The sequence below is a fragment of the Pagrus pagrus genome (assembly GCF_965226575.1).
Source record: "Pagrus pagrus genome assembly, chromosome: 7".
Classification (NCBI taxonomy): domain Eukaryota; kingdom Metazoa; phylum Chordata; class Actinopteri; order Spariformes; family Sparidae; genus Pagrus; species Pagrus pagrus.
In genome coordinates this window covers 6,731,916-6,757,048 of record NC_140191.1, presented here as the reverse complement: position 1 = coordinate 6,757,048, position 25,133 = coordinate 6,731,916, and the positions used below count along the sequence as shown (strand labels likewise).

The window sequence follows — 25,133 nt, the reverse complement described above, 5'->3', positions numbered from 1 at the left end:
TTTTCTTGCAAAAAAAAATTCAGTCTGTTTCACACATAAAAAAAATGTAATCCTGTATAACTTTAACTTTGATCACATTAACATATAATTGAATTCACACATTTCCAAAAAATATCACAAAAAAATATCATTGTAAGTAAAATTTTTATTGGCCAGGCCAGCTCTGTCCTGGACTGTCCACTGGACGCCATAGAGGTGGTGGGTGAGAGGAGGATGTTAGCCAAGCTGACGTCAACCATGGACAACACCTCTCACCCCCTGCACCAGACTGTGGAAGCCTCAAGCAGCTCTTTCAGCAGCAGACTCTGAACCCCACTGTGTAAGAAGGAGCACTCACTTTCCACTCACTTGTTTGCTTTTGTAAATATCTTTTTTTTTTGTAAATATCTTGTGTTTTTCTATTTATTTTCTATTTAATATTTAATATTTCTATGCATATTTTTCTGATTCTACTTGTACTGTTGCACCTCGAGCTGTTGTAACATGTGAATTTCCCCATTGTGGGATAAATAAAGACAATCTTAATCTTAATCTTATTGTACAAATGTACCCAATAAAATGTGTAAACAACCAACATTTTATAAGAATTAAATACTTGTTTTAAAGGACACGTCAGATAATATACTATATATTATTCTTAATGTCAAGAAATCCCATGAAGAGACAAAACAAACAATGAATTGGTCCAACAAGGTGTCATTTGTCAAGCCAAAGCCTGATATATCTTCACATCCACGAGTCACGTCGCTGTAGGCACGACAAGTTCTTTTATTACAGGAAACATCTTTTATTTTTACACCTTCTTGCTGCCATAAATACTCTCCAGATCACCACATGTGTATTCACCCATCACTGAAAATAGTCCCATAAATGTGTTTTGTGAGTTCACAGTGACCTTGACCTCTGACCTTTGGCCTCAATCTAATCAGTTCATCCTTGAATCATACTGGACATTTGTACAAAATTTGAAGAAACTCCCTCAATGTGATCTTGAGGTGTGGCGTTCACGAGAGTGGGACGCACAGACAGACGAGCTGAAAACATAACATTGTGCCTCCGTCCACAACTGTCACCTGCACACATGCACACACCAACACACACACACAGAGACTGATGTAATGATGACAACACACCAATGTCCTCACAACAATGATGACTCTTCACCTGACGTGTGCAGTGTATTACAACTAGACTGTTCGCCAATTAATCCAAATGTGAGACGACCCACCAGAAACATGAAACATGACCTGTTGAAAGGTTGAGGTCAGTGTTAGATGATGCAGAAATGTGCCAACTTCTTCAATCGCAACAGTTCGTTACAGAAGTAGCTTGTGTAATCAGGGAGATCTGAACCTTCAGCGCAACTGTTTGAGGCTGTCACTCAAAGGTGTTAGAGGGAAGAGGAACCTCATTTTTTTTGTTCTCCATAAGGTAGAGTTGGAACATTTAGTTCAGTCACAACTTCCAAGCATCCGCAGCTGAAGCACTGGAGCAAGTACGGCAAAGTGTGACTTTCTGAGGATGGAGGAAGAAATCAATTATTCCACGGTGGTTTTTAAAAATGGTAAACTCCCCACGAAAGGTGAGTAAATCCTGCTTTTTGAACATTAGAATTAAAACCCAGTTTCGTAACAACTTATCCTCTTTTAAACATCTATGAGACAGGATGTGATGGTTTGCCATGGAAAACCGTACAAAGGTCGTATATCTATTGTTCTACCTCATCAACTTCATCCATTCTTGCATGCTGAATTTGATGCCGGCGACGTGTTTCAAACAAGTTGGGACAAAAGACACGGGAAGTTGTGAAATGCTCCAAAAAAGCATTAAATATTCCACAGGTAAACGGGTTGATCATCAGCAGGTGATCGTTTCATGATTGGATATGTATCAATCGTTCTAACGGGTCTTTGTGGAAGAATCCTTACAGTTACAATAATTTATATAAAAAATTAGATGTTTTTTGTCGTTCGCTAAATTTAGTCTGCCCTGACGTGCAGCAGACACCAGTTTAATGCCACTTTCTCCACATCACATTTTTTCTCCATAGTTTTGGTGCACTGTGACAACAAAAAGAGCAAATTTCTTAATAAGTGACGCAAACACCAAAACTGTCATTTGTAAAAAAGGGTGTTGTGCCTTAATCTTGTCATAGAATCTACAAAATCACTGACTGGTGTCGCAGCAGAAAGTACAGTAACACACAACTCCTCACTCACGACAGCAGGAGACAAAAACCTTTTTTACAAAATCACAAATTTTGTGGTTATAAACACAAATTTGAAAAATAGAAATATTTTAGGCACTGCACTTAACTTTAAGCTTTACAAGCTTGACTGTCATTTACACTCTGCAAATTTCAGAATAGGCATATATTTACAAAAACCAATGATGCTGATGAGGTAAAATATGACATAAACTGTTTTTCTATTGTTTTAAACTGAGTATATATGTAAAGCTTTTATCAAATTATCAGCAAGTTGTTTTTTTTTACAGCATCCTTACTTTTTTGGAATCAGGGTAGCACATGAAAACCATTCAAATGTAATTAAAATGCATTTGATGTTGTGTCATGTGTCATGTTGTGAGAAAAATTTTGATTGTGACTCGTAATATTTAACCCACTGAACTTCCCATTCAGTAACGCCATTGACATTCATACACAGGAGCTTCTATGATTCATGTCAGGTCCCCTCCTGTTTCATCAGGAAGTACTCTACATCATGAAGCAATTTCAGTGTGATGAGGAATCGTAACAATAATTCAAATATCTCTTCCCCATGTTGCCATCCAGAGAACAAAGAGGAGCCGACGATTTACGCCGTAATTAGACCTAAAGTTCCTGCTACTGCTGTACCAGGTACGTTATAAAACCTGTTCAGTGTCTTATGTTCATTTCATCCATTAAGCTGAACAAACCATGCAAAAAAATAAGAAATTCACACTTGATGTGTCTAAGGTCATTAGGAATAAATCATAGTCGTTCAGTGGTTGATTCCAGTCATCTAATCCCAAAGGAAGAGACAATAAACCTTAAAATACAGTGAATTACAATGACAATACATTCTACATGCAGCCATAATATGGCTGGTGATGAATGACTTCATGATAACTGCGATCATGATCTGAATATGAGCTTTCTCATTACCAGCAGATGGTGAAGCAGCTGCTGCACATGCTCACTCTCGTGCGTTGGCTGTGTTTGCGGGGATACTCTGTGTCCTGCTGCTGGCGAGCATCGGTGTCATCGTCTACAGTGAGTTTCATTTCAATGCGCGCCGGGTGCAAAACAATTATAGCAGCTTACATGTTCAGACCAACAGAGTCAGCCTTCTACCAACAGAAAAAAAAATATATATGTATATAATGTGAGTTTGGTTTTCTCTGCTTGTTGTCATGTAGAAGTCGGTCTGTCTTATTTTTTATTACTGTTTTGAAGTTTTGTTTCCTTTTTGGTTGTTTTGATGTGTTTTATGATCCAAGTTGACATTAAAGGACCAACATGCTTTAGTCTTTCAGTTACAACCTTATTATTCCTCATAGTGAAATAACATAATAATCTTAATTGTATCTCTTTTAATGTTTCAATTATAAAAAGACTTTTAATTTTGATTATGACCCAGTTTATGTTCAGGGGAAGAGAGGATGCTCTGAAGGCTGAAACTGGAACAGGGAACAACCATTTCTGACTGAATTTATGAACACACATATATTTAATTCTGCCGAACAATCAGCAGGCAGATGTTTTAAGCATTAACCCATGTTTGTATAATTAACCTCGTAAAACACCTGAGTTGGATGGGGAAGGAAACGAGAGAGGAACTAGGCTAGAGTTGCTAGGCTGAGTAAAGTTGAATTCACTCTGGTGAAGTTTAAACTTTGACTTTTTAGCACAATGTCATAAGAACAGTGTCTGTGTCGATCTGTGGGCAGGCATGAGGGATAGAGAGATCTGTTTTCTAGATTGAAAGTGGTGAAAATACAGCAAATACTGCAGCACCCAATAAAAATTGTGAATATATTTTCAAAATCTTAAAAAAAAAGAAAAATCCACCACTGTTCTGACCCCCTTCACACTGAACAAAGAACCTCTGAAACACACCAGAACTGGCACTAGTCTTCAGTGGGAAAGGGACAAATGTGGCGCAACAGGAAAAAAACAGAAATCCATACGTTGGTCAGCAGCAGCAGCAGTTTTTAAAGCAGCCCAACATCCACAAATATGGAAAGTAGTGTCACTGTAGGTAGGAAACTGGTCAGATGCAGAATAACGGAAAGTAATACTTCTCTAATAACACTAAATGAAACCACTGATGTGTTGTCTCCTTCTCATTCTCACCATAGTCAGTGTCGTGATGAACCAGCAGACAGCAAACCTCAGCAATCTCACGGCAGAAAATCAGCAGCTGACGACGGAGAAGAGCATCTTAGAGAGACAGACAGAGGAGCTGAGCAGAGCTGCAGACAATCTCAACTGGACGCTGGGAGTCATTAGGAAATATAACAACTTTCCAGTGCGCGAATTCTGCCCAGAAGAAAGTATGTGCTTCATTCTGCAGTATATCTGGCTCTTAATAATACTCCTGCATGTATGTTAATGCTCTGCACAGATGATGTTTTTGTGTTTCTACATTTAACACTCAAAATAAGAGATTATAATCTTTCATCGTTCAATTTCTCTGCTTTTTTCCATGGATGCAGAGTGCCAGCCGTGTCGGACACACTGGATTCTGTTCCAGGGAAAGTGCTACCTGTTTTACAATAAACGTTATGATTGGCTGACATGGAGAGACAGCCGGAAGTATTGTCAAGACATGGCTGCCGATCTGGTTGTTATTGATAGCCCCCACGAACACGTGAGCTCCAATATCATACAGTTACTCATAAAGATTTTAGTTGTGCATCATTTCAGATTTAGAGAAAAGTTTCTGGTAATTAAACATTTGGCATTTCAAGTGTGCATGTTTTTGACAATCTGCCCTTTGACTTACAGGAATTCATCAGTAATCACACCAAGCCCTACTATGACTGGGCACATGGATACTGGTTGGGGTTATATGAAACTGCTGACAAAAACTGGCTCTGGATCGACGGACGTAATGACACTCTCGGGTGAGACGGCCTTTTTTTAAAATAGACATTCTAACTTCCTCATGAACATCCGGCAGGTCGCACCTGACAACACACATAAGACGAACCCAGTTTATTTTAAGCTTTGCCATACAGAGGTTTTTAGAAACTTTGAATACATGAAAAGGTGTTCAAAAACATGACAAGTGGTGCCTTTTAGCAAGGCAGTGAACCTTCTACAACTTATATGGATCTATGAGAAGGAGATTTTGGCTGAGGAAGAGAAAATGTGGTCAGTGAACTGCATAAATAAAGGTGATGCCATTTACAGGTGTGGAGCCAGATTTTAAATTCTGGACACCGTTTACTGTTCACCAAAATAAAATGCATACCAGAATGTAACTGTCCATTTGGCAAAGACGAAGACGGTTATTTGTCCAATTTGCCTTTCACACTTCTGTCATATTAGTCCGATTAGTGGTATTAGAAGTGTTATTGAATGTTACTGATGTTCGTGTTCTGTTCTGCGATTGAAGCTACTGGATCGTCACGGATGAAATTGGCGACCGTGGTCCATACGTACTGTTGATCCCCGGGAGGAATCTGACAGCCAGCTGGGACAAAGCGGGTTACATGTACAACAAATTCATCTGTGAGACAGACGCTCTGATATGGTCTAATCATTAGTGTCAAAGCTTTCTTGATCCTCATGTTGTGCGTAAAAAAATGACATTTCCAAAACTGTATCACCAAATTTGGAAGAAGAGGAAATTTAATAAAACATGTATATATTTATTTTCCTGAAATAGCCTGAGGATGATAATGTGTGTGTCTATCTATCTATCTATCTATATATATATCTGTAAATGATGCTGATTTCCACTAGATAGGGTTTTTTTCATATATCCAAAAAGCAGAGTCAGCACTGTTTCAATGGAAAAATGTAACCATCCATCAGTCACATATCAAAGTTATTCAGTGTCATCACTGGATCAGTCAGTGAACATGTGATCACTGCTCAGTGTTTCTTGAGACGATCGAACATTCAAAATCCTTTAAGAAAGCGGACTGATGCAACAACTTCACCAACTTCCGTTCCTGTGGCAGAGTTACTGCATGTTTTGCACAGAAGGGAAGAGTTTCTGGTGTTTCATAATAATCAAACGTGTTGTGCAAAAAAAGAAAGAAAAGTTCTTGTTTGACAGAAGACATGTAAAGCACCATAACAGCTTCAAAATCATTTTGCTGGTACAGTGTTTTGTAACAGGGTGAATTGTGTCTCTGTCTCTTGTTTCTGCAGTATGTATCTTCAGTGAGAGGGCAGGATCACAGCGTTACACACGTTTACTTCAACACATAACATTGTTATGACGTAATGAGTTTTGTTTGTAGTTAGCACGAACATTAGATCGAAGTCATTAGGTCAACTTTAACTTAATTACAGTATTGTTTGTTATGTCATGTTTTACTCACTTGTCTTATTGCTAGTATTTTTTTATCCACTTACTACAATTTTTACCTCAAATAACTATTTTTTTATTTTTGTCCTGTTGTTTTTGTGTAAAAGAAATTTGAGCTGCACCTTTTACATAAACTGTGCTGTATAAATAAAATCATGACTTTATTTTCAGAACGAATGAGCGTTAAAGAGATGTATTTATTCTGTGACATGAAGAAGCAGATATATAAAGGTCATTTAACATCCAGGAACATGCGTGCAATTCATACGTCAGCGGCTCAAACCTGTTGTAAGTTATTGAGACAGAATGCTGACTAACATTACGTGTTTCCTGTCACAAACTTTGTGATTTCTCCTTTTCGCAGGTGTGGAAAAGACAGAATTTAGAAAGAATCTGAGGTAATCGTCTATATTCAAATGTGGAGCTTCAACACAGAACATTTTCTGGGTGTAAGAGTCGGATTATGAACTGATGAAATGGCAGCTTCACATTTTACATTGTTGATACTGTTGCATGAGGAAGATTTTGGATAGCATTTTGAGTAGCGTGCCGTTCATCACCGACAGGGACTCAATGTACTACAGAGGTTTAACTGTGAGACCTTTTTAAAAGACGATTTATTCGAGGAAGATTCAAACTCATTCAGAAGGGTTTGTCAAGTTTGAAAATAAAAATTTGTGTTAATGGCCATGTTTAGCATGTATTTTATCCTTTCTAATACAGACTATAACAAATCTAAAATGTGTACATCTGAAAGAATCACACAAGCGCAGTCTGATATGTCACATCATTTATTTTGCATATACATTTCAGAATTGTTTGTAATAATCCGTAGCTTCATCTTTCTTATGTGTACTTGCATTCAACACAGTAATGACAGATGTCAGACAACTCCAAGAAGAGTTATTTATGATGCAATTCTTGATATTTCATTTTAACTTTCCACTGAAATGCATGTTCCACATTAGGTCGTCAGTACAGGCAACCTTAACTGGCACAAGTCGTCGACTCATCAGATCAATTATTTAAAAGGATCAAACTAAAAGATTTACTGATTGATTCAGCTGGACACATTTCATGTTGTACACAATCAAAAATCTTTAAAAGCCTGCATCACCAGCGGCTCAGATAATATTGATGAGAGATCGATTTGATAGCATACAAGTGAGGTTGGTTAGCACAGTGGTTCTCAAAATGTATCAGATGAAGGCCCTTAAACTGACTGATTTCCCCTTTTAATCTGATAAGAATTAATAGGGCCCATAAAAAATTATTCCTATTTTGCCACTTTGAGAACGGCTGGTCTAGCTGGCACACGAGGCACAACTGTAGAGGTCAATATTCTGATATTCGATATTCTCCAAACAACAGAAAACCTGTCAGATGTCAGAGCACAGCCTCTATAAAGTTCATGTTTGGTACATCACTTACCAGAGCTGATTCAAGGTAAGGCTCACTTCCCCAATCAGCCAAGAAAAAACACAGTCCACAATATTTTTTAAAATCAAATACTACTCTTTGGACTTCTTCTTTTTCTTCTTCTTTGGAGGAAGCGCCTCCTCGTTAATATCCTCATCTATGGAAGATTTGTCCTTTTTGCACTTTTTCCTTTTCTGTTTTCCTGTCGCCTCTGCTTCCTCCAACAGATCTGCACATTTCTTCTTGGTTTTTGAAACACACAGCTCTGATTGGCTGGATTCTGTACTGTTACTCTCCTCTTCTTCAGCAGGTTCACTGTCGTGTTTGGAAGATTTCCTTTTCTTCTTCTTCACTTTTGTGTCAGCGTGCAGCTCACCAGTCTCCTCCGGACTCTCAGCTACAGGTGAATGTACTCTCTCTTCCTCATCGAGCTCTGCATTTTTTCTCTTCTTCTTATGTTTCTTCTTTGTTTTGTGGGAATCGTCTGCTTCAGCGTTTTCTACACAGATCACATCCCCCTCAGTGGAAACTGCCTCAGCCATTTCCTCAGTGTCCTCATTGGTTTTCTTTTTCTTCTTCTTCTTGGGTTTAACATCTGTTTCAGGACTTTCAGGCACTTCATCACCATTAAGCTCAATAATGCTCCCAGTGGATCTCTTCTTCTTCTTCACCTTTTTTCTCTGAGCGTCCTCGTCCACCTCCTCCTGACTCTCAGCTGACTGAGAGGTCTGTGGAGTCGGCTCAACACAAACTGGTGAAGCACTTGCTGGTTGGCTCTTCTTGCCATACTTGGCCATGAACTCAGCCTCCTGCTGCTCTAGCCTGGCTAACTTGGCGTTCATGTTCAAGCCGTGCCTTGCTCCTCTAGAGAAAAACAACATAAATGTATCAGAAACTGGGTCCTTTTATCCAACGTTTACTTATGCTGAAATATTATGATGTACAGTACTTTATTCTTTGTTATTAGTAAGAACGGGAATTATGAATCAGGTTTTGAATGACTTTATGAATTAACTTACTTGTGAGCTGTGCGTCCTCCACAAGCCTTCATTAGATCAGCATCAGACAGCTTGCTGAGTATCAATGAATAACAGTGTAACACTGTTAAAACCAGTTACAAAGTACATTTATACTTTTTTTTATAATTTTTCAAATTACATCAGTAAAAGCAGAATATTGTAATTAAAAACCTAACAGTATTAGTAATAGTAGTTAGTATTCCTTGTTTGCCTAATGTCCGACCTTTAAATGATTAACAACAACAAAAAAAATTTGTGCAGACAAAATACAAAAACAACCTCTAATTATGAAAATGCTCATGTGATTCTATACATCCAGTGTTGTGACATAATTTATTACATAATTGTGAAACCAGGATTTTTCCTCAGACTATAATCGTTGCATCACTTATTGTAGTCATGTTGACAGTGCTAACATTTTTTGCAGCTTATTGAGAAGAAAAACCTCCAGATCTAAAACAAAGACTGCATCAGATGAAGTTCTTACTTGAAGGTGCTCGAGAGATCCAGTTTCTGGTCCTCCTCCTCATCTGAGCTGCTGCTGCTGCTGCTGCTGTCGTTGTCTGAGTTGGAAGACTTTGGCTCTGGCTGCTCCTGACCAGACAGCAGTGTGGCTGACTGAGAGAGAAGGATGGAAATATTTCATTTGAAATATTAAAGGAAAAGTCTGATGATGTTCCATCTTTATTCCTTTTTGTCAGCAAATCCCAAACCAACAAAGAATCGATCCTATCAAGTATTCTCCTTGTAGCCAAAGCTTGACACAACGTATTTCTTTGGCCATCCAACTTCACTATCAAATATCCATAGATATTTACCCAATAAATTAAAAAGAAATAAACAAATCACCTTGACAAAGCATCCATAAAGTCTGGCTTTAGCCTGCGCAGCTTTCCGTGGCTTTTTATTGGAGATCATCCCGTCCTCGTCATCTTCCTCCAGTGTCTTCTTCAACTGAATACCGTTCTGGATCGAACAGAGAACCAACAAAAATAATTACCCTCTCGCAAAGTTACTTTAACAGTAACTTTAATTCAGAGATTAAGGATGTAAATTTAGCTTTCATACAAGCTGCAAACGTGTTGCAATTATGTGTGAATATTTTTTGCAGACATCAAGCTGGTCCAAAAAATATTCACACATTGCACCAACCTAGTAGATAAACAGCTACATTCACAAGTGGAGGAGGTGAATTGGTTTTGCAGGTAACCTTTGCAAATGTTTGGCTGATAACTGAGCTCAATATGTGATTATTCTCTCATTCAAATATGAGTTCCAACAAAATAAATAAATAAAACAAAACATAAAACTCACTTGAATAACCTTTTTTTTTTTTAACATAGCAAGACTGCATCACTCACTGGCTTTAGAGTCGGTCTCCGAAGTGGTCATGTTTTCTGAGTACAGGTCTTTGATGCCTGTGAACTCACCTGATCAGATTCCACCTGCAGACTGGACGAGGCCTTATTGAAGACATGATCCCACCAGTGGAAGGTGAACTGCTCTCCTTCCTTATGGCCAACCTGACAGGGGAGACAAACATGTGAGTGTACAAACAAAAACTTCCTACGGATGATGGAGTTTAGTGTAAACCAGTGACAGATGGGCACTAGTAATCAATTAAAACGAAAAGAAATTAAACCAAATGCCACTCACTCCTCCTTTGTCGCATTTCACTTTGACCTTGATAGCTTCTGATATGCCATTTTCAGCTCGTCCCAGTCCTTTGCCTGTGGACAGTGTTCTTTGTGAGAAATCTGCTCCTGAGTACGACACATTGGTTCACAACACTGATCAAAGCATCTTACCGTGTTCCCAGCCGTGACGCAGGAGTTGCTGCTCTGCAAACTTCAAGCCACGACTTTTCTCTTGTACAACTTCAGCCATCTGTGTAAAGGACAGTGTGAAGAGTATTAGCCTCGAATTGATCTGAGAACGTCACTGTGGCTTTTTGAGTCTCTTTAGAACAAGCTGAAAGTCACTAAAACTACTGGACTGTTGGTCTATTAGTCGATACATAGAACATTAAGCTAATAGACAGATATCTGATAATCAATTCATTTTTGCAGACATTTATCAAACAAAAAGGCTGAAATTATCTGGTTTGAGCCACTTAAATGTGAGGATTTGCTGCCGTTTGTCTTAATATCTTTGAAGTTTGGAAAAAACACAAAAGCACACACTCTTTGGTGCTCTGTGGACTTGTAAAAGGGCATTTTTCACTATTTTCTGATATTTTATGGATCAATTGACTGATCAACAACTGATGGCTTGTAATGAAAATAATCACCCTAGAAAGAACTCATGGGTAGGTATTTGAGAAAAAAAAGTACTTTTTTTTAAACTAAATTACTACCAAGTCAAGTTTACCATAACACCCCATGAGCACCACATTATAATCCAGCCCTATAGCTCCTCAGCTACTCCTGTATTTTGACTTTTCACTGTACTGTGATGTCCGACAGGTGTGTGGCTAGTGAGTATTTAACAGGATGTGACTATGCCTCACTTTCTTAGCAGAACCAGCAACACAAATAGAAACACTATGTCTGTATGAACACTTCTGCCATGTAAACAATCACGTCAAAGGTTTATTTACAGACTTTACTCGCATGCTAACTGTACTCGTATCCGACAAATTAGTGTTTCTCGTGGAAAACCCACATTTCAACTTTCTCAGGTCTGTATTCTCTGACGTTGACAGGAGTGAGTTGATGCTAACAGCTAACATAAAAGCCAAAAGTTGAAAACCTGCTAGCAACAATTAGCCCATATTAGCACCCTTTCGTCGGCTAAAATATCATATACAACAATAACACAGTAGAAATCAAAACCCAACCTACCTCTCGACGTGTTGTTTCGTTAAAACTGCATCACTAAAACCGCCAGACGAGACGTAAACACATTAAAATGCAGCACCAGTCGTTCGTTAGCCATGCGGCTTTAGCAGAAGGCTGACATGACACCGGAAACACGTCACTGTGGGTACCGCCTTCTTTTTCTTCTTCGCGGTGTAATTTTGCAGCAGCAGCCAATCAGAGCACTGGTGGCCCAACGCTGCTCTCCACAGAACAAAAGGAGAAAAATAACTGTAATCTGTGAATGAAATCTTGTATTTGAATCCCGTTTGAAGCCTTTATAAGCTTCTTTATATGAAATCTGTAATAATAAACTGTAATGATACACGACTGTAGCTATGTTACATCCAGTGGTAGAAGAAATGTCTTAAAAGAAGCAATACAAGTGTAAAAATACCCTGTTACAAGTACAAGTGAAAAAGTAACTGCAACAAAAGTACTTAAAGTATCAAAAGTATACTTTAAACTTAAAAAAAATAATACCCTTACATTACCATTAATGTATAATGTATATAAGTAATGTAATGTCACATATATATATCCTTTATCAGTTTGTTCCAGTGAAATATTCACTCATTATTAACTGACTGCTTTTTATGGCTGCACCACTCCATCAAATGTATCCTCCATATTCACCCTGATACATCTAGTTTCTCTGAAAACGTTTGACTCTCCACTAGATTCAGAATAAAGCATGTTTGGAAAATAAGGGCTCCACAGGACGAGTTTTTAATGACTGTCCCAGTGGTGGATCAGGGGATGTTGCCAGTAGATGGCAGTATTTCATACCAGAAAAATAAGACATCTAGAGTAATCAAGTGTATCTCTCACAGCATCTCAGGTGCCATCAACAGCAGGAGTTCCTGAAATACATTTAACAAGCTAAATGCTAAACTAGCCTTAATAAGGGGAGTTTTCCTGGTTTAGACCTGCATGCAGAGGCTAAACTGATCTGATGGATGCCTTAGTCAACAAATGTCTTGCAGGATTTATGATTTTCCTTTATGAGCCAGTTCACTACTTCAAATATTATCATACCCAACTCCCAAGTAAAGACAGAAAAAGATCTTAAAACAATACTTCACTATAAATGTCTCCAGGGCATCCATTAAAGCCTGTTTCCGTGAAGTGTAACTTCTTCTTCCCAAAATGAATTTGCTCATCTACTTGTTATGACATGAATCTGCTTATCCTGATCTTTCTTGTCATATTTCAGCCATAAATATGAGACTAATAGAGACAGACTTTTACTTGCAAATGCTGACAGGATGTTTTCAGGAAGATTTTAATGTTAGAAATGATAGAGAGTTACACCCTGGATTGTTCACTGAGTATCTGTTCACGTCCTCTCTGTGTCCTCAGCGTTGGGGCTGTTTCTGGTCAGTCCCTCTGTGGCCTGCAGGAAACCATTTTATTTCCCCCTGCTCTTGGTTTCCGTGCATTGAGGATGTTTGCTCCACCAGGCCTCCATCCACGAGTTGTTTATCTGTGTCAGCGCTCAGCAGGGGGGGAAAACACCCGTCCTAAACAGGCCGGTTATCATGGCTGGCCTACTGTTTGGGAGGAAGCCCTCCGACCGCTGACTGACAGTTATCTCAGAGGAGGTTATTACACAGCTGTCAATAAAGTGTGTGAGGAGGGAAAAGAGAGTTTTTAAGGTTGTAGCATACAATCTGTCTATCTATCTATCTATCTATCTATCTAGAGATTAAATGAGATTAAATGAGTCATATTTTTCCACCTGCAACAGTCAGAAGACTGTCTGTTTTCCAGGTATTATCCCACTGGGCCATTTATCCTCCCTTAAATCCTAAACACACACACACACGCACACACACACGCACACACGCACGCACACACACACACACACGCACGCACACGCACGCACGCACACACACACACACACACACACACACACACACACACACACACACACACACACATATTTGTAGTCAAGGTCTGGAGGCCTGCTGAAGACAAAAACAACTCTGACTCTCCTCCTTGACCTCTCCAAGTCTCCTCTCTGCCACATCCCTCCGTTCTCTCCTCCTCCCCTTCCCCCTCCTCCACTTCCTCCTCTTCCTCCTCTCTTCTTCCTCCTCCTCCTCTCTTCCACCTCTCTTCCTCCTTTCTTCCTTCTCCTCCTCTCTTCCTCCTCCTCTTCCTCTGCCTCCTCCTCTTCTTCCTTCTCCTCATCCTCCTCCTCCTCCTTTCCTCCTCCTCCCCCTCCTCCACTTCCTCCTCTTCCTCTTCTCTTCCTCCTCCTCCTCCTCTCTTCATCCTCTCTGTTCTGCCTCCCCTCCCCCCTCCTCCACTTCCTCCTCCTCCTCTTCCTCTTCTTCCTCCTCCTCTTCCTCCTCCTCCTCCTCCTCTTTTCCTCCTCTCCTCCTCCTCCTCCTCCCCCTCATCTTCTTCCTTCTCCTCCTCCTCCTCCTCCTCCTCCCCCTCATCTTCTTCCTTCTCCTCCTCTCCTCCTCCTCTCCTCCTCCTCCTCCTCCTCTCTCCTCCTCCTCCCCCTCCTCTTCCTCCTCCCCCTCCTCCTCCTCCTCTTCTTCTTCCTCCTCTCTCCTCCTCCTCCTCTTCCTCCCCATCCTCCTCCCCCTCCTCCTCCTCCTCCTCAGTCCCCTCGCTGTCACAGTTTTTTTCCAGTGTCTCTGGCTCCTCTTCAGGACCCTCCCCCGCTGGATGGGTCCGCTCCCTCTGCCTCTTTACGCTCTTCTCAATGTTTACACCGCTTGAAGATTTGTCTAAGTGCGTGAGGAGCTCTTGAGACAAACGCCTTTTTTTCCTTTTCTTCTTTCTTCTCCATTTCTCGTCCTGTTGGGAAGTTGTAACCGCATCATCAGAGCGACCCGGGAGTTCTCGGCCGGCAAGGTGAGTAAAATGCTGTCAATGAATACAAACGACTGAAGAAAACGAGGTTGTCACGGAGCTGTTATGGTTTATTTGAAAGCTACAGACAGTTATTATGATGCATGTCGCTGTAAAACACTCAAAAGCTGCATTTTAAACTGTCGCGCACTGTGTGGGAATGTGCTGTAATGGTCCACCGCGCAGCTCCCAAAATGGTAAAAAGATGCAACTCAGACCAAAACTGCGACAAAATCCTTCCTTCATGGACTAAAGTGCAACTTTACTCCTCTACTGTGAGGTGACAGTTACTTTTATGAGCGTTGATCTCACTTTATTTGGACTTATTTTGCTAAAATGCGTAAAAATCTGGCACATTTTACATCCATAAAAGGAACATGCTCTAAACGCACACTACAGTTTTTTTTTACATCGGCTGAGTCATTTTAAAAGATGGTTATTTGCACGTGTTGAATAGTTGTGAACAGTGATGGAAAGTAACTAAATACATTTACTCAAATACTGTTCACTGTTCAAGTACAAGTTTGAGGTACTGTTTATATTTTATTGTATTTCCATTCCAGTATTTTATTTTTACATTTACTTGACAGCTTCAGTTACTCGTTACTTTTAAGGTTAAGTTTTTACATAATACATAATTTAACAAGCTTTTTGTAATACAACACGTTACATATTACAAAAAAAACTTGTGTAACAGAGTTTTTAAAAGCTCCAAGAAATTGTCATTTTCTCTGAACTTCTCACATGGTTTCATTTCAATTAATGTTCAAACGTCCAGCACCTTTACCTTCACACTTTAATTACATTTTGCTGCTAATATTTATGTACTATTACTTGTAATGAAGTATTTTTTACAATGGTGTATTGCAGTGATGGAATGTAACGCAAGTACATCTACTCAAGTACTGCACTTGAGTAGAATTCTGAGGTACTTTACTTTACTTTGAGTATTTGCTTCATACTTCCACTCGACTACTTTTTGTAGGCAAATATTGTACATTTTACTCGACTACATTTATCTGTTAACTTTAGTTACTAGTTACTTTGCAGATTATATTCTGCATCAGAGCTGAAGTAGCGAACTTTAAAGGGGCACTGTGTCGTTTTAGAGAAGAAATTCAAACTTGGAATTAATTTTTTTTCAATATTATTAATAATAATGATACAAATAATACAATAATACAAATCAGAAATGTTTATTTTTTCCATAATTGAATAAACAAGCTGTTCTCAGGGGAAACGAAGGTCCCCAGAACAATGTCTGAATCTATAAAGATGGCAGGGTCCACCACATATAAACAAAGTAAAACTGTATGAACGTGTGTTTTCCTTTAAGGTCAGTTTGTTTATTCAGTCATGAAAACAAAGAGAGTTTGTTTGTTTAGGCATAAAAAAATACATTCAATGAAGATCTTTCTCTTCTGATTAAAACTTATTCCACAAAACTACAGAATGCTCCTTTAAGATGTATTTTATATCATCGGAAAGAGGTTTAAAAATAAAACAAATTTCTAAAAATCATCAGAAAAGTATCAGATCTGATGATCGATCAGATAAATGTCCTCAGTTACTTTCCACCACTGGGAGTGAAAGTGTGTTGACCACGTTTCATTACCATTTCTGGCAGATTTCTGAAGCTGTTGTGTTTCTTTATTGATCAAATATCAACTTTGTCAACTAAATCTCAGCCTCAATGCAGATAAAACAAAACTTATGTTCATTACCATTTAAAAAACAACAAAATCTGCACTGTCTGAGAAGATTCTGACCAGGAATGGTCAACAAACTGAGTTAGTATCTGTTTTTTGTGTTCAGTGACCACTTGACTTTTTAGTCACATATGCAGCATATTACAAAGAAGCTGAAACTATTGTTGGGATTTTACTGTAGAAACAAATCTTGCTTTTTATTTCTGTGTGAAACAGAAATTAGAGGAGTCTTTCTTTGTTTGCCTGTTATTGATTATGGACATGTGTTGTATATGAATGCCTCTGCTCGGTCTTCTCATGCTGGATGAAGCATCACGGGGCTCTGAGGTTCTTTAGGTTCTCCAGCTCATCACTGTGTGTTAGACTCAAAAGTGAAATGGTCTGTGTGGTGCACGCCGCCTCAGTCACTGGTATGTTTTCGTTTACGAAGCCGTTCACCCTATTTACTTACCTCCTTTCAAACTTGAAATATGGAAATCACATTTTTCCTTCTCCTGACGTTCGTTGTTCCCAAAGTCCAAACTGAATTGGGAAAGAGAGCTTTTAGGTTTTCGGCACCTGCTACAAGGACCAAACTACTATATGCTTCATGTGACACTCTGACAATCAAACCACATGTCTGTTCATTAACAAGTGGACAGACTGTTATGATCTGCATACAAAGACATATCAACCTTATTCAAGCCTTGACACATCATTGAGGTCATCCTGATTTGCAGTGATGTGTGCAGCGTTAAAACATTTCAAAAGAACAATACTCAGTGAGAGAATGAAACCACTTGTTCGAGTGAGCTCGCTTGATGCACTTGCTGTGTTTTTCCTTCCCGACTGAGTGTTTTTGGCATCTCCGCTCCCGCTTTGAAATCTTCTCCACTTACTATCAGGAGAGTGTGACTCAGAGACGCTGCGCTCCTCTGGCATGCCTCCTCTATCGACTCACTTCAGAGGAAGTCGATGGGAGTAGGTCTGCTGTTTCCTCAGTCTTCACCTCCTCCTCCTCCTCTGCTGTGTTGTGATTTTCATTAAGTCATGCAGAGTCCTTCCAAGTTCTGGATCCATCTCTTGATCTTTGTTCTGGTCACAGAGGAGCTGTGACTCAAGCCAGTGAAACGTGGCGGCGAGGTGGCTGCAGTCCATACAACTGTGCGACATCCTGTGTGTGACGGCGTGACTCAACATTCATGTCCTGTCAGTGAAGTTAATCAGGTGCAGCAGAGTGTTGGTTTTTTTCTCACTGCAGATGTGAGAGGGTGAGTGGGTTGTTGGTGCCGTCATGCTTGTTGTGGGTACATATGTATGAGGACTAGAGCTGCAATCATTAGTCATTCGAAAGAAAATTGATTACCTACTCCAAAGAGGTTGTGTTTTCACCCGTGTCCGTCTGTTTGTGGGTTGGTTGGTTTGTCAGCAGGATTACACACAAACTACTGAACAGATTTCCACGAAACTTGGATGGAAGATGGGTCTCGGTCCAGATTAGACCCCATAAACCTTTGGTGCGGATCCAGATCCAGGATTTTTTCCTCATTGTCTTTAACATTGCGAGATTTCTTGAGGATTAATGCATGAATCTTGATGACAAAAACAGCTGTATCTAGGTGGCTGCTACAGTATGAGCAGTATAAATCCACTGACTGCCATTTTAGTTGCGGACTATTTTTATAATTATAGTCTTTTTTTCAGACTAAAATGTCAAACACTCACTGGTTCCAGACTCTTTTTTATAAGAATTTTCTGCTTTTCTTTGTCATTTAAGATGTCTTAGAGACGCCAAGGCTCTTTAATTTAGTTTGATTAATAAGTGTTATTTGTATCCCCAACGACGACTGTGTGTGACTCATATCTAATGGTCAAACGATAAAAGAGAACATGATGCTTTCATAAACTGACTATGTCCCCTTTTTTATTCACTTTTTTCTTGAGCTGGTGCAGTTTTGAGGAACAGAAGCACCAAATTTGAAGGCTCAGTTCACCCAAAAATGAAAATTCAGTCATTATCTACTCACCCACATGCTGATGGTAAGCCCAGTGAAGTTTTGTAGTCCACAAAACATTTCTGGAGCCTCAAAAACAAATACTGTTGCAGCATTCTTCTAAACAATGGAAGAAGATAGGCACTTATTTCAAACCTAAAGCGAACCAAACAAACATCTAGCATAATCTGACCCCCCCTTGATTTGAAAAGATGTTATTTACACCCTCTTTTTAAGCAAAAATGTTCACTGTAGCTGCTGAGATAAAAGCATTGGCGTGCCCCATCTACTTCAGTTGTTTAGGACAAAGCTGCAACACTGTTTTCCTGTGAAGCTCCACAAATGAAGATAATTACTGAAGTTTTGGGTGAAGTTTTTCTTCAAGACAAACTACTGTATCGACAGGATGCTTCATAAACACTTGTTGACAAACTGGCTGACACTTTTACAGGCTCCATCGCCTCAGTTGAGAGCCATGAGATGATTAACTGCTGTACATCGAGGCGTACTGTTTTGGACTCGCTTCTTTTCCTCAGCGGAGCTGTAAAATAACCTTGTAAATTCAGCATTTTGCACTTTTGCGCTTATTGTCTGTGACTGTAAAAATGATGGCGTTTTGATTAAGGAGATCCTGGCATCATTTGAGGCTTAAAAAAACATCTGTGAGGAAAAGAAAGATATGATTAACTATCAGAGTAAATCTCAGCCACCTGGTTTGGACTCATGACCTCACATCTGCGCTGGCAACCAAAAATCACCAGGAAGTCTCTCTGACTGCAGACTGAACTTTCCTTTGTCCTTCTCCAAGTGTTCCTGCGAGGACTGTGCCAATTTTAAACATGTCATTATTTACATTTATTGGTTTCACGAGTTTAATTCTTCTGTGAAAAGTAGCACAACTGTGGCTCCCTGAAACCATCTTTGTTTTTCTTCGGTGTCCTCATATGAGATCCTCATTAGTGAAAAATAGCATCTCCCCCTTGAAAATGTGTCTGCCCTCCTCCAGACTGTTTCAGCTATCAGTGGTGTAATGGTGACCCATTTTTTTGTCTGGTCGAGCAACTTGTCTCTCGTCTGACAGCTGGAGATCTGGCTGACTTACCATCTGTTTGTCCAGGAGAGGACTCGGTCTCAGGCGAGCTACTGGATATGTTTTGGTTGGAGATGACACTGACCAGAGACACAAAGAGATGAGGTAGAAGTAAGAAAAATGGAACTGGGGTAAGAGGCATTAGTGTTAATTTGATCCCCCAGTGCCTGGATGTTTTAAAATTTAGTGTGACAACATACAGGGTACCCCGTGTGTCTGCATGTTGTCTTTTGAAGACCACGATTTTTCTTGACAAGTTTATGCCCGATGGCCACACACCACTTGTGTTATTTAAGTTGAGATCACAGGCTGAGGTCTTTGTTTGTGCTGTCCTTTGAAGCACGAACTGAAGTTTGGTCCTCCAGGCAGAAATATCCCAATGCATCTATTGATCTTATGGTATACCACTAAATATAAAGATATCATGGTCCCCAGAGGATTAAGACTTCTGATTCCAGCCAAACTGTATTGAGAATATTGAGTTTATTCATTAATTTGTGCCGTCTGTCAGTACACTTTGCTAATGTGACGTGTAAATGCAGCTACTGTCAGGCATCATTGATGGACGATGGCCTTTTTTGGTTGATTTTTGTTTACTGTGGTGTTTCTGCATTCACTTGTCAATTATGTGGGTGGAAGCTGGTGTCAAGTTGGAAAATTGGCTTTTATTTATGTGTTAGATGTTGCATAATATCACTAGAACTTCTGTTTATCCGCCCCACACTTTTTATACATCAGCGACAGAGTTTTCCTTGTGAAAGTTGAGTAGATATAAAAAGTGACCTTAGTCCACTCCCCAAGCTTCTATTTGTGATGCTAAAACAGTCTCAATGAAAAAGACAAAGCGCACAGGGAATTCAAAAGAAGGTGACATGGGTTGAATATTCCTACCACAGGCTTATATAAGTCTTTCAACTCCATGTGTTCTGCAGCCGCGCAAGTAATTTGGAGCAGATTCGGCTGCAGCCCTCCAGTTTGGGGGTTTTGGGTCGCTCCGCTCTGCTCTGACTGTGGAACATGTACCGTTTCATTGGGCCCTGGCTCAAATAACCAATCATAAAAAACAGGGGTCGGGGGGTTTGGGGCTGGAACAGAAGGAGGAGCCAGCAGCGGCTTGATGAAGTGACCACAGACTACTTGTACTGTGGTGAGGGTCTTTCCTGAAGTTGCTTGTGTTGGTGGTTGGTGGGTGGTGTTTTGGGTGGTGGGTGGAGCAGCAGTGGAGACATTGTTCATTAAGATTTCAGGGGTTTTCATTGGTGTCTCCATGTGGTGTCTATGCAGGATGACTGGAACCAAGTGAAACCTGAGACGTAGAATTAGAGGGAAATACGGCACCAAATTGGAGGCCCAGAGAGCTTCTCTTGTTTTGTTTCCATCTGTGTGATGAAAATGAGGTTATATTTATGTTTGTTTGTTTTTAATACTTGCCCAAGTGTAATCGGTCATGCAGATTGAGCGCAAAACGTTTATTTTGACAGTCCCGAGATGAAATATCATGACTTTACCGTACAAGATGTGTTTTGCATATGAAAAACAAATGGCCTTTGTGTCATGCTTGGCACCACATGGACATGAACTGCTAGAACTCTTGATGTTTTTCTTGAGCCCAGACCCAGATCCACTCCACCAGCTGTGTTCAGCAATGACTCTCTGAGTTGTCCATCTTGCATTTTATGAGAGGACTTATTTTTCTTTTTTTTGTATTCGATTTTCCAGGCCACTTCTGAAAGACAAACCTCGGCTCAGGAGAGGCAGGATGACAGATGAACACTTTTTGTCAGCGTCCCCATTACTCAAGACAACACGAGCTCTGTTAGGAAAAAAGGATTCTTAGTAAAACCTGTCGCACAAGCCAAATTTTTGCTTTTGGAAAAAAAAAAGTGGGAGCTGTAGAGCCAGTATAGGTCTCATGGCATCGTTGAAGGACTTTTCCTTTTGCGCGCCCGACTTAATTCCCAGCTCAGTCCTGTTTACATGTCAGAGGAACAGAGTGTTGAGATGCAGACCTGGATGTACATGCAAGATGTTTCCTATCGGCTTCCTATTGTTTGTCCCAGTTTTCATTCCCCTGCTGCTCTGCAGAGATGAGTGAAGACCGAGCAGAGGACCTGAGGGACTGAGTTGACGGGACTTGATTATTGGAAAGTTGTTTTTCTTTTGCCCTTCAGAAAGAAATTCAGAAATTCAGCTGTTGAACTTATTAGCTAAAGACAGATGATAATGAACTAGGGAGTTGTAGTCAATTAAGTAGTAATGAGAAAAGCATGTTTTCTTCAAAGACTTCATCAATAAAGTGCTGACAGGACTCTTTTGCTGTTGCAATGTGTTAACAAAGTAGCTTACTTGCTCATTAATCGGTAAAAAGTTGAAGCTGATTAGCAGCAGAAGAAGATTCACTACGATAAAAAGATTTTCCCTCCGTGACTCACAAAAGTCCTGCTGTGCTTCCTGCTGCTTCTGTTTACCTCTGGGCATCCAGAAAAAGAAAAGTGTTAACAGTTTCCTCCTCCACTTGGTTTCCTTGAGTTGGAACATCATACCCAAACAAGTTGACAGGCGCCTGGACACATTTCTCTCCCGCCTACCATCGACAGTGTTTGCCCTCCCACAGTGTTGCCCAGGATGTCCTGTGTGGTGACTTGTATCTGGCTCTCGTCTCCTCTTTGCCCCCCGTCTTCCTGTTGTGCTGGGCAGATATGCAGGTGTCATACCAAAAAGCCCCTCGAGGCTAATGTGTTGTGCAATGCAGACAGCCATGCCAGGGTTTTCAATTAGCTTGAGCAAATTCTGCAGGGCCTACTTTCATCTCTCTTTAGCCACGAGGCAGTCCAACAAAGTGAATTAATGGCACCACCTGTGGAGTTTGAAACCGTTGCAGTCTAGTGACACTGCTGGGAAAAAGCACGGAGAAGCGGACTAAGTAAAGGAACATCTCAGAGGGTTCACCTTCAGGGTAGCACACGTGGCCGAAGTTTTTTTGAGTGAAGAAAATAAGGCTTTAACTTCCAGATGCTCGCCGAATGAGGCCCATCTGGAGAGAGAGGGAGGGGGGGACGGAGCTTTTGGGTCCATGTGTAAAGTGAAAAAAAAAAAAACCCCTCTAAAAATGATCACTTTAATAAGTTGCAGGTTTCCACCTCGTCCTCCAGAAAGGCAGCACACCATGTGCCAGAGGTAGGCCTGTAAATCAATGGGGTTTAACTTTTAGGAATTTACTGGCCCAGGCTGGACTTCCAGGAAATAGAGATAGAGAAGGAAAACCAATAGAGATAATAGCTGATAACGATTCTGCTGAACTCTACCTGGCTTGGTGGTACTGCTGCTGATGCTGCTGCTGCCGCTGCTTGTGTTACTGTTTTGCCAAGCCTCTCCTGCCCATCTAGGTACCTCACTTACAGCAGATTCTTGACCACATGGCATTAATTGCGATGCACATCTGTCTCCCAGTGTGCAGCTCCCACTCTCCTCGCATAATGCCTGTACCACCCTGCAGGCAGCAACACTCCAGTCTTTGGTAAATCACTCAGGTGTGTTTTTTTTTTTCTTGTGGAGGAAATGGCACTGTAGGATTAATCCTGGAAACAAATGGCAGAAAAACATCAACAGCAGAAAAAAGACGGCCACACGGGCTCGACTGGGTCCCGGCTCGCTGTGTCGTAGCAGCTGCAAAGAGAGAGAGAGAGAGAAAAAAGCTGCCATCCAGTCACATTGGAAGTGTTGTCTTAATTGAAACCAGATGCGGCGTGGTTAACGTCTGTTACTGTAAATTGCTCTCCCTTTCGTACAGTCATGACTTAAAGACTCGTATTAAAGCTGTTGCATGGGAACGTTGTCCGCAGTATGAAATATGTTGTTCTCAAAGCCCCGTGTCTCAGTAGAGGATGATGCTTCCTGTGATATTATTCAGACACCGCAGACGTTCAGAGGGATCAGTGCAATTTTGTTGGCCGCCGTAGACCCCCCAAGAAGCCCATATTTTACCCAACGTGCATCAACAAAACGCCGAGCTGCTACACATGTCTTTGTGCAGTAGTTTTTGTTCAACTCAGAAAAGAAAATTCCTATTAAGAGCAGCGTAAATTATTTAAAACAAGCCTATTCTGGGGTCGTGCAGACTCTGCGGCTCATTCAGCTTCTGTGCTCGTGCTATGTTTTGCCAAAGCAGATGGGGTTTGATTTCACACCTCTCCAACAGGGTTTGGACAGCAGCTCCCCAACCATGAGGGTCAAGACCACAAGAGTAAGCAATCTGCACGGTCTTTAGCCAAAACAAAGGTTGTAATGGAAAGGAACGACAGGCCCGTGTGTGTGTGTGTGTGTGTGTTGAGGTACATGGAACAGGCCAGGTCTCTGTGTGCACATCTGTGTTTATGTCGATGTACGATGCAGAGTTTTGTGATGACTTGGCAGGATCTGCCGCCTGCAGTGTTTCAGCGTTTCCTCTCTAGTGGCGGCGGTGTGATCGGCTGTTTCCCCTCGTAAGAAACTACGAGGCAAACAAGTGATTGGAGAAGTGAACGGCAGTGATGGACCAGCCTATGAGGGACAGGCTGTAAAGTTTGGCAAAGCTGTGAAAAAAGTTCAGACTGTTTTCGCATATGTCACCGCACTTTGAGTACATCCAGATGTGCGCAATGCATACAGTACGTGACACCCTGCAGCCATCAGTCTTTGCACCAAGGAGTCAGTATGTACAGCATACAATCATAGTGGGACAAGAGATGCAGCGATACATCGGCTGATATTCGCCTTGTTGCCTGCTGTTGGTCCGTCGGTAAATGAGATGACATTCACCGATATCAGCGGTCGGTGTTTATTTGTGTCACATCAACTGTGACTTGGCACATTCATGAGCTGCTGGCTTGTGACCTCCGTGCCATCTGTTTGTAAGGCTGTGGAAATACTAAAAAAAAACCTTGAGCTGGAAGTTGTATAGCAGCTGACGAGGCTTCTTTTGAATCGGTTCCTTTGAAAAAAATCTTTTTCATGTAATAGGGAGGTTGTATCAAAGGTGTTTTCCTTGAATGTATGATCAAATCTTTTGCTCTTTCAAAGATACCACAATGAAGGGCTGAATAGCTTTAAAACAGATCAGATAAAGATTGTTTTGTTTCCCTGGCTCTAAAGGGCCATCAGTGGTCTTGCCTTTCTTTTTTACAATATAAGTTCGTCTTGATCTGACCTTTTCTGACTCAAGAGAACAATAAAAGAAGTTTCAGGTTCTGCTTGAACAATTCCCAATAGTAAAATTAATGATTTTTAGGTTTTTTCAGGATGAACATGTTGATTTAGCTGCACATCAGCTCTATACAACCTCATTGTATTCAGAGGTTCTGCAGGTTTCTGCAGACGGGATGTCATCTTCTTTCCGTTAATGGGGAGAGAATTAATGAAATATCGATGCAGTTACTCCGCATGCTGTTGCAATTTGGCAGCGAACTGTCAAGACAAATAAAGTCTAAGAGAAAGGAACAAACCAGGGCTGCAGAAACGTGGCCGTGAAACCAGTTCAATAGTTTCTTGCTTGCTTGTACAATTACCATCCTTTATCTCTCAACAAAGAGTTACTGTGTGTTATCAACAGTTTGTAAAAGTTCAGTGGAGGTTGTTTCTGTTTTCTTAAGTTCCTCTGAAGATTTCAAAGCCGTCTTGACCTCGTGG

The 25,133-nt window shown here is 40.6% G+C and overlaps 2 protein-coding genes across 2 annotated transcripts in view; one reads left to right on the top strand and one right to left on the bottom strand.

Moving 5' to 3' along the window:
* Nucleotides 1-7,305: 7,305 nt before the first annotated feature.
* Nucleotides 7,306-11,938, bottom strand: gpatch4 (G patch domain containing 4). The gene is made up of 8 exons (XM_084357555.1): nt 11,812-11,938; nt 10,777-10,855; nt 10,625-10,698; nt 10,399-10,491; nt 9,818-9,934; nt 9,456-9,586; nt 8,969-9,022; nt 7,306-8,813 (listed from the first exon to the last, which is right to left on the bottom strand). Exons 2-8 carry the CDS (start codon nt 10,853-10,855, stop codon nt 8,042-8,044), a joined length of 1,320 nt encoding a protein of 439 aa, XP_084213681.1. The 5' UTR covers nt 11,812-11,938; the 3' UTR covers nt 7,306-8,041.
* A 2,608-nt stretch (nt 11,939-14,546) lies between these two features.
* Nucleotides 14,547-25,133, top strand: part of pear1 (platelet endothelial aggregation receptor 1) — a 55,892-nt gene continuing 45,305 nt past the window's right edge. Inside the window, exon 1 of the mRNA XM_084357348.1 lies at nt 14,547-14,700. The gene's annotated coding sequence lies outside the window, so the exon portion shown is untranslated. The remainder of the gene's footprint in view (nt 14,701-25,133) is intronic.